Consider the following 15,439-nt stretch of genomic DNA (forward strand, 5'->3'; position numbering starts at 1 on the left):
CAAGACTCTGTAAACGATACYTTTTCACAGCTGTCCTACTAACATTAGCTTTTCAGGGTCTAATATTCCTCTGTTAAACATTTAATTGATTTGAAATTTTAAGTTTATAATAAATCAAATATTAAATATTTGATCCCTACTCGTTGTACAGTTCCTCAGTTTTGGGACATCCTTTTCATGCACTATTTTCATTTAACTCTAATATCTATTGTTTTCACTGTAATATCTATTCCTTTGATGCTCTTTTTCCATTCCTCCCAGGACGAGTTTTCAGGAGATTCCTGTGTCTATCTCATATGTTCCTGATGTTGTGGTCCTAAACTGTCTAAACAATACAGGTTATTAAGGAGCACATGATTCATCTTCCAAGACCTCAGTGTATTATCAAATTAGTCATCAAAAATAAACTAAACTGTGGTATTTTCACTCCATACAGGTTAAGCTATATGTGATGGTGACAACAGCAGGATTAAAATTCCAAACAACAATCTAATGTAGGTGAGATTGCTGGATATTGAACCTACCTACCTCTTGCTGGATATACCTACCTCTTTGTAGGTATACCTACAAATACCTACAATACTCTACTGAGTTTTGCAATCTGAGCTATCTAAAATTGGACTGAATGTTATACATACATCATTTTACATCAGAATGAAATTTAAATAAATAAATAAATTTTTGGAAGAGCASTGGACCTTGCTTTGTAGTGTGATTGGAGCTTAAAGAACCTTTAGCTCATCAAGATTCTTTAGCCAATATGTATGTTCCAGAAGTAGTTATGGGGAATGGAAAGTTCTTGAAAGAGTCTGAGAGTTGTCATGGATATGAGCAGAATCTTTACATAAGAAAGCTCAAGTAAGAGGAAGTTTAGTAAAGTTAAGAGAGAAAACAGTAAATGTAAAGAGAACTCAAATATGCAGTAGGGAAAGAAGGGGAGAGAGAAGATGAGCAAATTATTTTTATCCAAAGTAAAAGAAGCTCACACTTGGCATTCCTGAACTGTGCTTTTCTTCCCCTCTCCCTATAGCAATCCCACTTTGGATTAMTAACATACAGTCATAAGCAGTAGGAAAACATTATTGCTTTTAGTATTGCCATACATCTTTTACAATAGCCACTTTCAAACCAGGAAAAATTCAGGTAAATGTAAAAGATGATAGTTTTCCAAAGGATTCACTAATGGAAGGACAGACATAACTTGCCACTTGTGGCACACTGATGGACACACACACACACACACCACATTTTAGTAACTTTTCCCCCAATTACAGAAAATTGTAACATCACACTGACACTGAACAAAACCCAATAGTTATGATCTCAATTCAAACAATTTCACATAAAATGAGGCTTAAACACATGACAKTAACTCACTTAATTCTTTTCAATTTCCCAGATGCAATGACATTTGAGCCACTAATGAACTAGGAAAGCAGGCAAATCTTGAATGGCTTGATAGCACTCTGCAGTATCTTTTGTCATTGCCAGTCTTGCAAAATCAGGTAAGAAGAGTACACTATTAATTTCCTCACTGTATAAAGGAAAGTGTCTTGCTTCTCTATCTAAACAATATAYACCACAGTTTAGGTAAAAACATCTAAAACCACACTAAAAATTCAAATCAATTTTAGCACAGATGTTCTCTAGTGACTGATTTCAAAAACTCAGGAAATTTTCAGTCAATGTAATTACATAGGAAATAATGTCATGGTTCATTGTCATGTTTTTATGAATAAGAACTAGAAAAGGAGTAGTAATTTCCTTCGTTACATGACTGGGTGCTAAGTAATGGGACTGGTAGCTGGGCAATCCTACATAAACTGTGACTACTCTTGAATGAGTCATTACATCCCTTTCCTAGTAGTTTTATTCTGTCTTCAGATGTAAATGAAAGTTTGTTTTCTCTATGTCAATTTACACAATACATCCTTGTACCCACTTTATATGAAACATTTTTATTAGCAATTTGCTTACAATCCTTATGAATAAGGAACTTACAGGACTGCCTACACTAGGTACACTAGGTAAGTACATTAGTTGTGAATTAATTTGAATTAGATTAGATCTCTTGCTGCAAGATTTTTGGTGTTTTAATATTTTATTAAATCTACTTTTGGAAATGAGTTTACAGAGATGTGGGATAAAGTCTGGAAGCATCTGTRTCCTGAAACAACTGCAGTGCCTTTACCTAGCCCTCTCACCAGTATCCCATGCTGACATACCATCCACCTTAATCATTTTTTATCTATAAGCATCATGGCATCTGTGTATCTCCTTGCCATAAAAATGTTAATAGTGAAGTGCTGTCCTGTATGACATCACCCTAGGGAAGCTAAAAACCCAAGAGCATGCTGACAACCCCTGGTCATGTATCACACACTGCTGCTGCCTTGTATGGTCATCCTTGACTTCCGCTGCCTGTAGGAGAGAAGTGTGTACAGGTGCATCTTCCCACCTACTGCAAAGACATCTGTACAAGCAGCTGTCTGAACAGATGAATGAGGAGGAAGATAACTGGGACTCCAGCCAGTGCCAAGACTTTATATCTGCTTGTTGTAGCTTGTGTACATTAATCGCATTAAGAACTGAACACTTGCCAGTTCTTGGGAGAGCATTTTCAAAAGGGACCTGCCTGACAGTAATGAAAGAGATAATGGGAAAAAACAAAAGGATTCATGAGAATTTTTCAGTTTGACCTTAAACTTCAGAATTCCAGTCTTCCTAAAATAGCTAGGAGGAAATCCATCTAATTTAAAGTACTGCTGTGCAGCTGCAATGATAAAATGCAGAAGAAACTACACCAAGATAATGGCATGGTACGTATGGATCGCTCACAGAGCGGTATTGCAGATTTCCTAAAAACCAAAAGTCAAAGCAAGTTTTTACTCCAGACTTGTCTTAGAAAAGACCCAAACAAACAAAATAATACATTCCCTTAACTCTCACAGATGCCCTATGGACAAAATAATGCTCAGCGTAAGTGCTGGTTAGGAAATCAAATCTATTCACTGATAATTTTCAAGTTAATGGAAGACAAATTAGGGCAAGTTAGAATGACAACCCCAACAGTGAAAAATGCTCCAGTACTTGGAATCCCACAATATTTCATTTGAAAACTGTGAATGAGGACGAGGACAACTCTCCTTTCTAAGATTCCCCTTAGTTGCTAACTGAAATGGACAAAAAGCTCTCTAGGCTTCCAGGATAAAGCTACCAATATCCAAATCTTGCTTTTTGGCCTGTTTTAGGCCTGGAGACTCAAGGTCCTTCAGAACCCCCAAACAGCTATCTATTAGAAGTCAGAGTCAAGAAGCTTTGTGATCCATAGCCTCAGAAATTTTGCCAGCAGTAATGCCTCACAACTGATGCTCCTGGAAATAATGCTGCAGTAAAGCATTATTTACTCCTCTGACTCCGGAGAGTCAGAGGAGTTATATAACCCTTAGCTCATTTCGTGAAAAACTGGAGCATGAACATGCTGTGACTTGCTGGAGTTTCTGGCTACAGTACGCTATTTCTTGTGGACGAGCAGARGGAAAACTTGGTTCATATCATCATACTAGACGTCTGATTCTCGTTCACTACTGGMTAAAAGCTTCAGTTCTGATAAATTAGTATTTTCCAATAGGAATTTGGCTTACTGTTAAACTCCTCTGATCTGTAGCTCACAAAATATGAGTCTTCAGTCAGAAAGAAGCTGGAAGCTTTGGAAGAAATTTTCATGGCAGCTACCAAAAGTTGGCAGAACTGTTTACTGCAGAGGTCTATGCATTCTGAGTCAGCTAGTATCAGCCACTGCTAGAACTGAAACACTGAATGAAAAACATCCCTTGCCTGATACAAAGTGCAAGAAAACTGATCATCATCTTTAACAATTCCCAATTAGTAAATCCACTTTACACTAGAAAAAATAATTATTGCACRTATTCTGTGACAATAACATGTTGCCCCATCCCTAACCTTCAATTTCACACTGAAAACCACATCAAACAATTTGTGCTGGCATGGATTAGACAGTCCTATTCCAAAAGTTACAACTGCACTAAAACCAGTTTTCTTTTGTTGACTAGTTTTGCTAAATGACATAATAAATTAGAAGATGAGACCAAGAGGAAACTTCTCACTAGCAGGTCTATTTTCCTACGGTGGAAGACTCATGTTGCTATGAAGCTAAGATGTTCCTGCAAACTTCATTTTTTTTATGCTTCTGTAAAAAAGCTTCAAATAGAAGAGAATTAACAGCCTCTCTTTACTTGTGACAGACKTTGATGAGTTTTTCATTCAGAATACAACCAATACAGAGAAAAGGATAAATAGAAGGCCAGAAAGTAAGAATAAATTAAGATGGACATTTCTACAGGTGAAATGTTACAATCAGATTTGAATGCTTACAGCTTGTAACAATAACTGCATTTTGAGCTCCTCAAAAAGAAATGGCAAACACCTTCAAATCCTTGTATCTCTCAGTGAGAGCAACATAGACCACACAGGTAGCGAGCAATCCGTTTTGCAGATGAAAGTGTTCAAAGCAGCCTCCTTTCCATCTGTTGCCAAAACTACCAGCATACTTTAGCACYAATCTGGAATCTGCCAGCTGACACTACATGCTACCACTCTAAAGCATTTTGGTTGAGTTTGCAATGTTTTAAAGAGAAGCAAAAAAAGACAGTATGAGCAAAAGGACTACATCTGACAGTGACTAAGGCAAGAAAACTGGACATGATGAGGCAAAACCATTTATGCCTTTAAGCTAATTATTCTGGCCTTCTGATAATAACACATGGGAGAGCATCTCAGTTATTTTAGAACTTTCTGAAGACGGACTTTTCTCTGCCTCTCTCTTTATATTGTCCTGAGCATAAGCAGGGGTATCTCTARCAAGTATCATTCATTCATCTTCCTTCTTAATAGCACACATCTTAGATCTTCTGTATCATGAATGAGAGGGAGAAGACACGTGGCAGGAAAGAGAGAACACTTCATATTTAATTTTGCACTACTGCGGTAGGGAAAGAAATAAAACATCTGCAAGAAGTTTTAGAAGACYTTAAACATAAAATCTCTTTTCTCCACCAAAAGCACAAAGTTACAGAGTATCAGTTTACATTTCACCTAATTCAGGTTTTGCATATTATTTTACATTCACCCACAGTAAATGGTGTCCATGTTTATATTTTATTTAAATCCATTAAGCTGGCCTTCTCTATATGAAACTAATATAAAAGATTTGTATTTAAATCTTATTAAAACTGCAGTCTCTCTCTCTCTCTCTACATGAAAACCAATGCAAATATAAGCTAAAAAGGCAAGATTCTTCAAATCATTAGCCTCTCAAAGGAAAAGACTTAACAGTATTGCATTTTATGTATAAACACTCTAAGAGGCTAATAAAATAAYGTTAAGCCATAGAATGTTATTAATCAGAATTCAGATCATTAAAAAAGTTAGTGGTAAAACATAGTTCCAGCTCTTAGAATGCCTCGTAAGAAAACTTCTTATCACTTGACTGTTTAGGTATCTTTCCATTCCCAACTCAACCAACAATGTGCAAAAGAATACATCACAAATACTTACGAGTATACACAAACATTTTAATCCTCAAATGACACAAAACTTTCTGAAAATAATTCTATCTTTAAATTCATGAAGATAAAGAAACCAAAAAAAATCTTCAAAATCTAGCAAAATCCAGGTTGTTTTTGATTATATCAAAATAGACATTTACATTAATATATTTACATTTTCCTACTTATCGTGACATTTCCATTGTACTGAAGGAACTGGAACACATTATCCTTCCTCAACATATGTGAAGTATGATTTATTTTTTTACCATAATTCRTAAGAAACCTCAATTAAACCACACTTTTAAAGACTGTAGCACAATATTGTAATACAACTAAATATCACACAGTCCCAACCTGTCCCACATAGTGCCAAACCCATCTTTTAGTTATATCAGGGGATTCTGGAAAACGACAGTTCCTTTTCTGGAGTGCTTATCTTAACTACGTGGCTCTGGCTTTCAGTGTGTCCTTTTGGATGTGCTCATAGCTACAGGACAGAGTGCTCTGCCTCTTGCTCTGGAAAGGAAGAATTGTTTGTGTGATACAGGAGTCAATTTACCCCAAATTTATTACCTATTTCTCTTATGTTACAAAAAATGTATCYGGAAGATAATACTTCCTGGCTTCTTTGCTATTCCAAACAAACATTTTAAGACAACAAAAAGGTGCTAGATAGCAGCTAATAGCATTGCAGTAAGTACAAGCAAAARTCCAGTCCACACACAGACACTGCAGTACTTGGGAGTGCTTAGTACCTGAATCTTGTACACATCTTGACTCCTTATTGGGTCAAGCCTAGGCAAGCAGCAGGCCCCACCCTCCGACTACAGTTTTCCTGTAAAGGAAATCAAAGGGTATATCTCAGAGGAGTCACAGCGTGTCATGAATATATGAATAGGTGAGTGGCACACCAGGATCCAGAATGTGCTGCAGTGCACAGAAAAAGTAAGTCAAGGCATAGGCAAAAGGACTATAGAAAAAATACTTACAGCTCTCAGCACGCACACCTTTTGTAACTTTATTTTTGTTAGATTAAATGCTTAGAGACTGAGGAAGTATTCCAGGAAAGCAGCACTACAGTTGGTGTAAACGTGCCCATTTATGTTTCGCTTCACATTTACTTTAGCACTGTCTGATGCAGGGTCCTGGATTTAAGTAACTTTCAGCTTCACTCCATATCATTTTTGTGGCTTTACATCTATAAGGTGTTAGAAAGTGTGCGCATAACTGATGCTTTTTGCATTTAGCAAGAAAGTTTTTAGAAGTTGGAATAATATTTCCACCTGTGTATTTTGGTTCACAAACAAATRAAATAGTGATAAGCCCTAGGTTAAGATTTGAGATCGTTTGGATTTAGAAAAGAAAGCAAATATTTTCCTGAAATTTGGAAGGCTGTATTCAAAAGAAGAGATGAAATATTCCAGTTCAACTGTGGACAAGATTTTTAGGTTTAGCTTCATTCCAGTAGCTACAAGCGTTTACTGGGTGGTCTGCTCTGAAGGCAGTTGTCCTAGGGCCTCTCTATAATCAACAACAACAACAGACACGCGCATAAGGTGATTAAAATAAAAGGTGGACTAAATTGTTTCCTGAATTTACCCATCTCTTTCTAATGACTAGAAGAAACATGGAGTCGCTCGCCTCCCAATACAGCACCTTTGTTTGTGTTTCACTTACAGCAGGATGGCTGTTTTAGCCACCATGGCTCTGCCCTGCTCTCCCTTCCCTGACCATTAATACTTGTACAAATGTTTATGCAGCTGAACGGTAAACTGGGAAGTGGGCTTTATCTGGATAAAAAACAGAAAATAGAAGTTATTTTTCAGCCAGATAATTTTCAAGTCAAGTTCACCATGCAGCAATAGAACAGTTGTGTTGACAACAAAGGAATTATACAGAGATGGGAAAAATCAGCTCAAGGAAAGCTGAAGAAGGCACAGGTTGCTTAGGCTGGCATTTTGAAACTCTGCTTCAATTAAAGTCAAGAGTCYAATTGAGCAGCCTTTAGGTTTTCTAATACAGACCAAAAATATCACAGCTTCATTATCCAAAGCACTGATCTACTTTAAAATTAATTCTGCTGAATTAAGTGGTTTAACAATTTTGAATTTTTTTTTCAATACTGATTAGCTATTGTTACTCTTSTCAGATCAGTTACTATTAATATTTCTCTCCCATTGGCAGGCATAAAAATAGSATAAAAGCATAAAGCAACTGAACTTTGAATTGTACACTCTGCCTAATTCAYAGAATCATAGAATCAGTAAGGTTGGAAGGGACCTCTGGAGATCATCTAGTCCAACCTCCCTGCTCAGCAGGGTCACCCAGAGCATGTCAGACAGGGTTGCATCCAGGCGGGCCTTGAACATCTCCAGAGGAGATTCCACAACCTCTCTGGGCAACCTGGTCCAGTGCTCCGTCACTCTCACAGGGAAGAAATTCCCCCTCACAGTCAGGCGGAACTTCCTGTACTTCAATTTCTGCCCATTGCCTCTTGTCCTGTCACATGGGACAACTGAAAAAAGAGTTTGGCCCTGTCCCCCTGACACCCTCCCTTCAGGTAGTTGTACACATTGATAAGATCYCCCCTCAGCCTTCTCTTCCCCAGGCTGAAGAGGTCCAGCTCTCGCAGCCGTTCCTCATAGGGCAGATGCTCCAGCCCTCTGATCATCTTTGTAGCCCTACGCTGGACTCYCTCCAGTAGCTCCAGGTCTCTCTTGTACTGGGGAGCCCAGAACTGGACACAGTACTCGAGAGGAGGCCTCMCCAGGGCTGCGTAGAGGGGCWGGATCAYCTCCCTYSACCTGCTGGCAACAGTCTTCCCARTGCACCCCAGGAGACCGTTGGCCTTCTTGGCCACAAGGGCACACTGCTGGCTTGTGGTCAACTTGTCATCCACCAGCACTCCCAGGTCCTTCTCTGCAGAGCTGCTCTCCAGAAGGTCAGCCCCCAGCTTGTACTGGTGCCTAGGGCTATTCCTCCCTAGGTGCAGGACTCTGCACTTGCCCTTGTTGAACCTCATRAGGTTCCTCTCCACCCAGCTCTCCAGCCTGTTCCGGTCTCTCTGAATGGCAGCACAGCMCTCAGGTGTATCAGCCACTCCTCCCAGCTTGGGATCATCAGCAAACTTGCTGAGGAGGCACTCTGTCCCCTCATCCAGGTCATTGATGAAGAAGTTGAACAGGATGGGACCCAGTACTGAGCCCTGGGGGATGCCACTAGCCACAGGCCTCCAACTGGATCCACGCCACTGATGACGACCCTCTGAGCTCTGCCTTTCAGCCAGTTCCCCATCCACCTCACTGCCCACTCGTCTAACCTACACTTCCTGAGCTTCTCTAGGAGGATGTTAYGGCAGACAGTSTCAGAAGCCTTGCTGAAGTCAAGGTACACAACATCCACTGCTCTCCCCTCATCCACCCAGCCAGTCATTCCATCATTCCAATTCAACAGATAAGTGATCATGTGCACATACTTGCTCCAGGTCAAATGTGTTGCTGGGCAGTATGTCAATGTATAGACCTTGGCATTAATTACTGTTGAACCACAGCCAGAGTACCTGAGAGTTAGATGGGAATAATCCAAATCTCAGCATATTGAGACATGTCCTGTTAAATGCTACTTCAGAACCAGGTAACATTTTAGAACGCTTGTCTAAAATAACAGTTTAGAAAACAGAAAATGTTGTAACAACATTTTCCAAAACTTAACTTCACTGTACATAGAAATGCTTAGACCTATAAAACTAACCTTACGAAAATTCTCACATATTAAAATGACTTATGACATCAAGCACTGTATAGAAAATGCTGAACTAGCAACAAATACAATKCTATTGTTTAAAGCTCAAGTTAGCAGGAAACAGAATAATGTATCTTTTGCTCTGTACTGGTTTAACATTTAATGAGACAATAACATTTAACATAATGGAAGATTTAAAACACTGGATGTTCTAATGTCTGACTTCAGTACAGTTCGGTGCTGAAAAACAAGCGTTTTCAGTGTAACTGATTAAGCACTTTGCTCCTAGACACAGCACTCTGCCAAAGACAGCCACAAAACAAAAACATGTCATAAGAGTCTGGAGACTAGATAACAGCCATTAGCCCCACTGTGAAAACAAAGCAGTCTGTGGCAGACTGGGCTGACGGGGCTGATCTGCTCTGCAGCCTTCCCAGGATTCAGAATACAGCAGGCAAAGCCACCTGGGGTGTAAATATCCTGGTGTAAACAGAACTAGTCAGAGATTGTAATTTGGCTCTGCTCTCAAGCCCATAATTCAATTATACACCTAATTGTTTCATTAGCCAAAACTGGAGAGTGAATAAAAATATTTTACACTAAGATATTTTTAAACAGTCAGAAAAATACAAAGCACTGCTACTTTTATTAAAACTCAGCTTAAACTCCAGCACTTAATTGCCAAAATAGAAACACAAGGCGTCATGCTTTACTTGCAGGGTATCTGTCTGGAGGTCATARAACACACACTTCAGTTCAGAGATAAAATGCTTGACTCAAATTCATACTCACTGAAATCACTGGCAGTACAGCAAAACTAGATTTAATGCGACTATCTGAAGCTGAACAATCTTAAATTGCAGAATATTAGATTCAGTTGATTGAACTGCTACATGAATGTCTATCTATAAGTCAATTCAGTGTGTGAGTGACTGATCAAGGCKTTCCTTCATCTGACAAATGCTCCAGTGAGAACAGTAATCTATTCACTCCAGAAGCTGAGAGGTTACAAAACCAAGTCCCCAAACCAAATGAAAACAGATTCTAACTGAAACATATCCTAGTTCCACTGCAGTAATCAACTTGAATAATTTCCTTATTTTTTCAAAGGAGCAGGTACCAAAATATTTACATATTTTACATATGTACATTTTACATATGTACATTCATATTTTACAGAAAGTTAAACCAATAAATTATAGGAAAAATACATCATTGTTAAATCTATTTTGAACTTAACAAAAAATAYTGAGAAAATACACCAATGTACTTGTACACAACTAGTTTTAGTTCACCAAATGTTAGTTTGTTCTAAAAAGTTAAAGTAGCTAAGTACTAAGAAAAGCAGCTAMACAAATTTTATTGATATTTAGATTCATGGTCTGTAAGTCTTTTCATCTTCATTGAGAGAAGGGAAAGAAAGGAATCTCAGCTAAGTAAAACTTTGCTTCCTATGAAATTTGTAAAACCCTTAGGCATTGATATTTTAGAATTATTAGGCAGACTGCATAATAATCATATCTTGTTCACATTTCTTGAAATAYCCTGTACAATGAGTCATAGTTGAATAATATCTTACTATATCCTTCTCATCAGAATAGAATGGCTTATAGAGCTAGCATGCTCATTCTAACCATCATGAGCCTGGCCTAAGTTGAATTTTGATTTTTAACTGATAAAAGTATCATAAAAGCAGCAAAAGATGTTCTGATTAAGTCTTAAGCTAAGTCCCAAATAGGAAAGGAGGGTAAGGATCGCCTGTGCAAGACACTTCCTTTCTCCTTACATGGGTAAGGTGGCACATGTACAACATTGCTCAGTCTTGACCTTTCGGTTTTGCTCTTTCCAAATGAGGAAGACAGATTCTTGACAYAGTCTTCCATCAGTTATGATGTTACCATTAGTTTATCTTGGTAAGATGAGGACTGTGAGAGCAACAGAAAGTGAAATTAAAGTGGAGCCTTTTCTAATGACAACTCTTAAAAAAAAGAATTTTTTTTTTTCAAAACTGCTAATAGCTTAATGTTTAGCTATTCTTCTTGCTRTCTATGTACCGTAACCCTGTGATTCTTATTCAGAACAGTATATTAGACAGAGTAGACTGAACCTGAATATTATTTTCTTATCTTTGTGACATGAAAACTCAGGCTGCCTTAACTCATTCTTTCAGCCTTTAGGAGACAATATGGAGATCTTACCTCTCTTTTTTTCTATTTCCTGAAGCAGCAGGATATTGGAAATGATGTGTGTTCGATGGACTTGATTTCCAATTCCCATTTTCCTAAGATCAACCTCTGTAAGATGGAGTAGGTCCTGCAGCAAAYGCCAGAATAAAGAACATACTATACCTATCAGTCTAGCAGTAATTCCAATTTCTCAGACAAGTTTGCTGTTWCTGATGCTGTAAACTAAGTAATAGCAAGTATGTGTTATGTAAAATTCCTTTGTAGTGATAAGCTATGTCAATAACGGGAGTAAGCATTTTTCTTTAAAATATATTCATTGTATCTAAACTTTTCTCGAAACAAAACTGGTCAAGAATGCTGGGAAGTTTCTAAAAATTAAGACTCCTTTGAATAAAAACACAGAAGTGCTAACATGCTAATTGCATTAAACTCATGAAGGAAGATGCATCTCAGAGTGAACAATAACATTAGAAAGGAAGGTTTTGGATAATCAAGAGACTATCTATTGTAATTAATAGACAACACAGGTTGTGACCCTGTTTTGAATAACATGAAGTTCCCGTTAATATATTTCAGTAATCAAAATTGAACTGTTTGCTCTTCTCCTCCTTCTCTCTACTAAATCTTTACTAGCTTATTCCCAAAATAAACTGCTGAGTAATTCAAAACATTATTTATAAATATGTACAGAATTTCTATTTGATGTTAACATCTTTCAGAGTAAAAAGAAAACACATTCAAAATAAATTTAGGATCAAATACATTTCTTCTCATTTTTACTTTTCTGTATTTTGTCTGTAAATCAGATAAAGAGAATTCTATAGAACACACTATTTTGTTACTGTAAAGTGGTACTCAGAAAAGCACTCTTTTTATGGAGATTCAACAGCTTAAGCCTAGGATCATAAAGTACAAATTACATTATTACAGTTTATAATAATGAAGATGACTGACACAGAATTCTTATTTAACTTGAGCCACAGTTTCAGAAATTGTCATTTTTAAATCTTGCTTTTAAACTAAAACTAGTGCAAATGCACAACATGCTTGGTTTTAGACTAAGTAGTCCCTTAACTGCTGAAACCCTCCATTTTTTATGTCAATATCTAAGGCTGTTTCAGATGTTGTGAGGGAAGATCTAGCTCTATGTTTGAAAATGYAGTATTGTTTCCTAAATGATACATCATATGTATCTAATGACAGAAAGCAACAAAATGAATAGTTATCATTCTTATTTTGTGCCTTTCTTTGTTAACTCATATTAAAATTAATACTAACGATTAATTCACAGTTCAGCAGAAAGGATTTTTAAATTTGGGGAACAGTGATGGAGGCCCCCTCTCCTTCTCTCAACACCCCCCTAAAATGGTCCAAACACAAACAAACTAGTAGAAATATGATATGCACGCACTTCAAAATTTAGCAAAAACATTCTAAGGAGAAACACAAAAATGGTTGGTGTTAAGTCCAGTATTGAATAGCGTACGCTCAGGATAACAGAGTGGAAGCTTTTACAGAAGCATTTTGAGCTTTTCTAATAGCTTTAAAAAAACTGCTACATTTTTGCAGCAGAGAACAAGAATATTTGTCAGGGAGAACAGTCGCCTATCTTGAAGCTTTCTTGCTTCATTCAAGATCATAAACACTTTCTGGTCTTGAACTGACTAGAGCAGCTATGCTCTACTACATGCTTCTACTGCCATGAATTTACTACTTATTTAAGAATAATTTAATTCAAAAAAYTGTGCATCACAAGTAAAATTGATATAATCATACCTTCTACTGTAGAGCTAAAAATCCCAACGTAAATAGTTAATAATAATTTTTTTTTTTAAGGTAGAAGACATCAAAGACAACTACTTGGACTTCCAAGGACTTAGGAACTCAGTTCAACATGGTCCTTAAGCATGTGCCCAGTATTAAGTGTGCTAGTAAGTATGTGAAGTCTGGACAAATCAGGCATTTTCTTTAATTAAAGTTATGATTCAGGAAAGGATTCAATTTGGCCGAGGAACTGAAAAATGATATTAACAACTGTTCATGGAACAAATTCTGCAGAAATTGCAGAACTGAAAGACTGACTTGTAGCTCTGAACTTAAAAAGAGTCCATTGTATTCAAAACGATGCACTAAGCCTATTTCTAAGTTTTGTGCTTCAGCAAAAACTTTTTAAAGCCAGGTTTCAGGCCCATTAAAGCTGTAAGCTATTTTTCCTGCAAGTTTTTTTCAGTTTACTATCAACTCAGCTGCCGCAAAGATCTATATAACCATCTTCTGTGTTACAAAGGTAAAATGAACCACATAATAACATTTTTCAATGTGCTTCTAAGTTTTATTGACTGAGTCCATTTTGGAACACATAAATGTCCTTTTCCTTGTTGTGAGAAATTCTACATTATATCTGAAATCCTTTTATCTTTATTTTGCTTGGATTATACTGTTACCTTGACACTCATGTGCTGCCAATACCAGCAGCACATCTTTGATACAGAAGCCTTCCYTTCCCCAATTTTAATTAAACTTTATTGCCATTTCATGAAACTGATTARGGATAAAATTGTTAAAAAATTAAGTTGCTCATAAATGAATCCGAGGGTATTTTGAGTTGATGAGAATACTTAGTTATAKTTTCTTATTTGTTTTCTAAATTAGGAGTACTGCGAGATGGGCATGTCAAAAGCAGTATTTAACTGATGATATGCTATGTGTATATCAGTAAGGTTATACATCYGTAAGGACTGAAATTACAAAGTGGAAAATAAAGAGTAAAGTCTCATTTTGACCAAGCAAAASCTGTGGGGAAAGGCTTTAAGAATTTCCAAATAAATTTAGAGGGATCTTCAAGATTACTAATGTAAAGGTCTACTGTACTGTGGTTCTTGTTCAACAGTGAAGACTACTTTTAGCCACATAATAACCATCTACCTATAAAAATYACATATAACAATTAACATGTGACATATAATAATTGTACATACAACGATTAACATGTAACATTAAATTATCTGTGTGTTCTTGCTCTGATAAACATAATTGTTAGTTACAATCTGAGACAGCCCTGATTGATGTAAGACAAGAAACAGTAGAAAGAGTCAAAAGCTCATTTTCTCTAGCTCACTGGCAAAGTGACTGTATTTTACTGAGTTTTAGCACATGGTTACAAAATGCATTGGTTTTATTTYCCCCTTTCCTAAGACAAAAGTACCRGCCTTCAGTTTTATGCTCCAACATTAAGCCATTTTAAAATGGACTGTGGTCTTGCTTGTAATTTTCTAAATAATTTTATTGAAAAAGCCAATTCTTACCTCTACGCCATCATATTGTCCAAAGAGTGTGCAATATTCTGGGAGACCAAGCTGGGTCAGCCAGTTAGGAATGGGTAGATGCTTCATTATCTTTTCCCTCACCTCACAATGTCATTGACTCTGAAAGAAAACAAAAACAAACCCTACAAACCTCAGTTGCAACATTATTGGTTATGAATATTAAATAACTCAACATCTCAGAGAGCATGTAATAGCATGTAAGTTCTACCATTGTATCCAAAGAAATTAAGACTTTATTGGCCATTCTGTAATAGGTAGTTAAAGATTACTTYATGATGTCTGAGGATCTTAATTTGCCATAACCAAAATCAGTGGAAACACAACTTATGCCAGCTGAGAATCCATGTTCAGTTTACAATTAATTCATATAAACCAAGAWTATTGAAGACTGTGTTTTGTTTAGCTCTCATGACTAAATTCATCTTTTATAAGATGGAGTCCCCTGGTGCTATAGTATCAATTGAAAACATTCAGCCTTTGTATTCACAGAGAACATTTCTCAAAATGCTCATTGACTGGTAATACCATTACTCCCAAATGTCCAACATATATGAGAAAGTGTTCACAATGAAGAAAAATATCAAAAGAAGCAGTGATATTCATGGGAATGCAAAGA

The 15,439-nt window shown here is 36.9% G+C and overlaps 1 protein-coding gene across 1 annotated transcript in view; it reads right to left on the reverse strand.

Annotated features, from left to right (window-relative positions):
• The window catches only part of BCAR3 (BCAR3 adaptor protein, NSP family member), a 77,991-nt gene extending 63,075 nt beyond the window's left edge, over positions 1-14,916 (reverse strand). Inside the window, exons 1-2 of the mRNA XM_085303586.1 lie at positions 14,803-14,916; positions 11,510-11,624 (exon numbers count right to left, since the gene is read on the reverse strand). Coding sequence (XP_085159712.1) covers positions 11,510-11,624; positions 14,803-14,889 — 202 coding nt within the window. The 5' untranslated portion in view covers positions 14,890-14,916. The remainder of the gene's footprint in view (positions 1-11,509; positions 11,625-14,802) is intronic.
• Between the last annotated feature and the right edge of the window lie 523 nt (positions 14,917-15,439).

Source organism: Rhea americana, unplaced genomic scaffold, assembly GCF_003343005.1.
Source record: "Rhea americana isolate MKP2758 unplaced genomic scaffold, rheAme1 scaffold_2, whole genome shotgun sequence".
NCBI lineage: Eukaryota > Metazoa > Chordata > Aves > Rheiformes > Rheidae > Rhea > Rhea americana.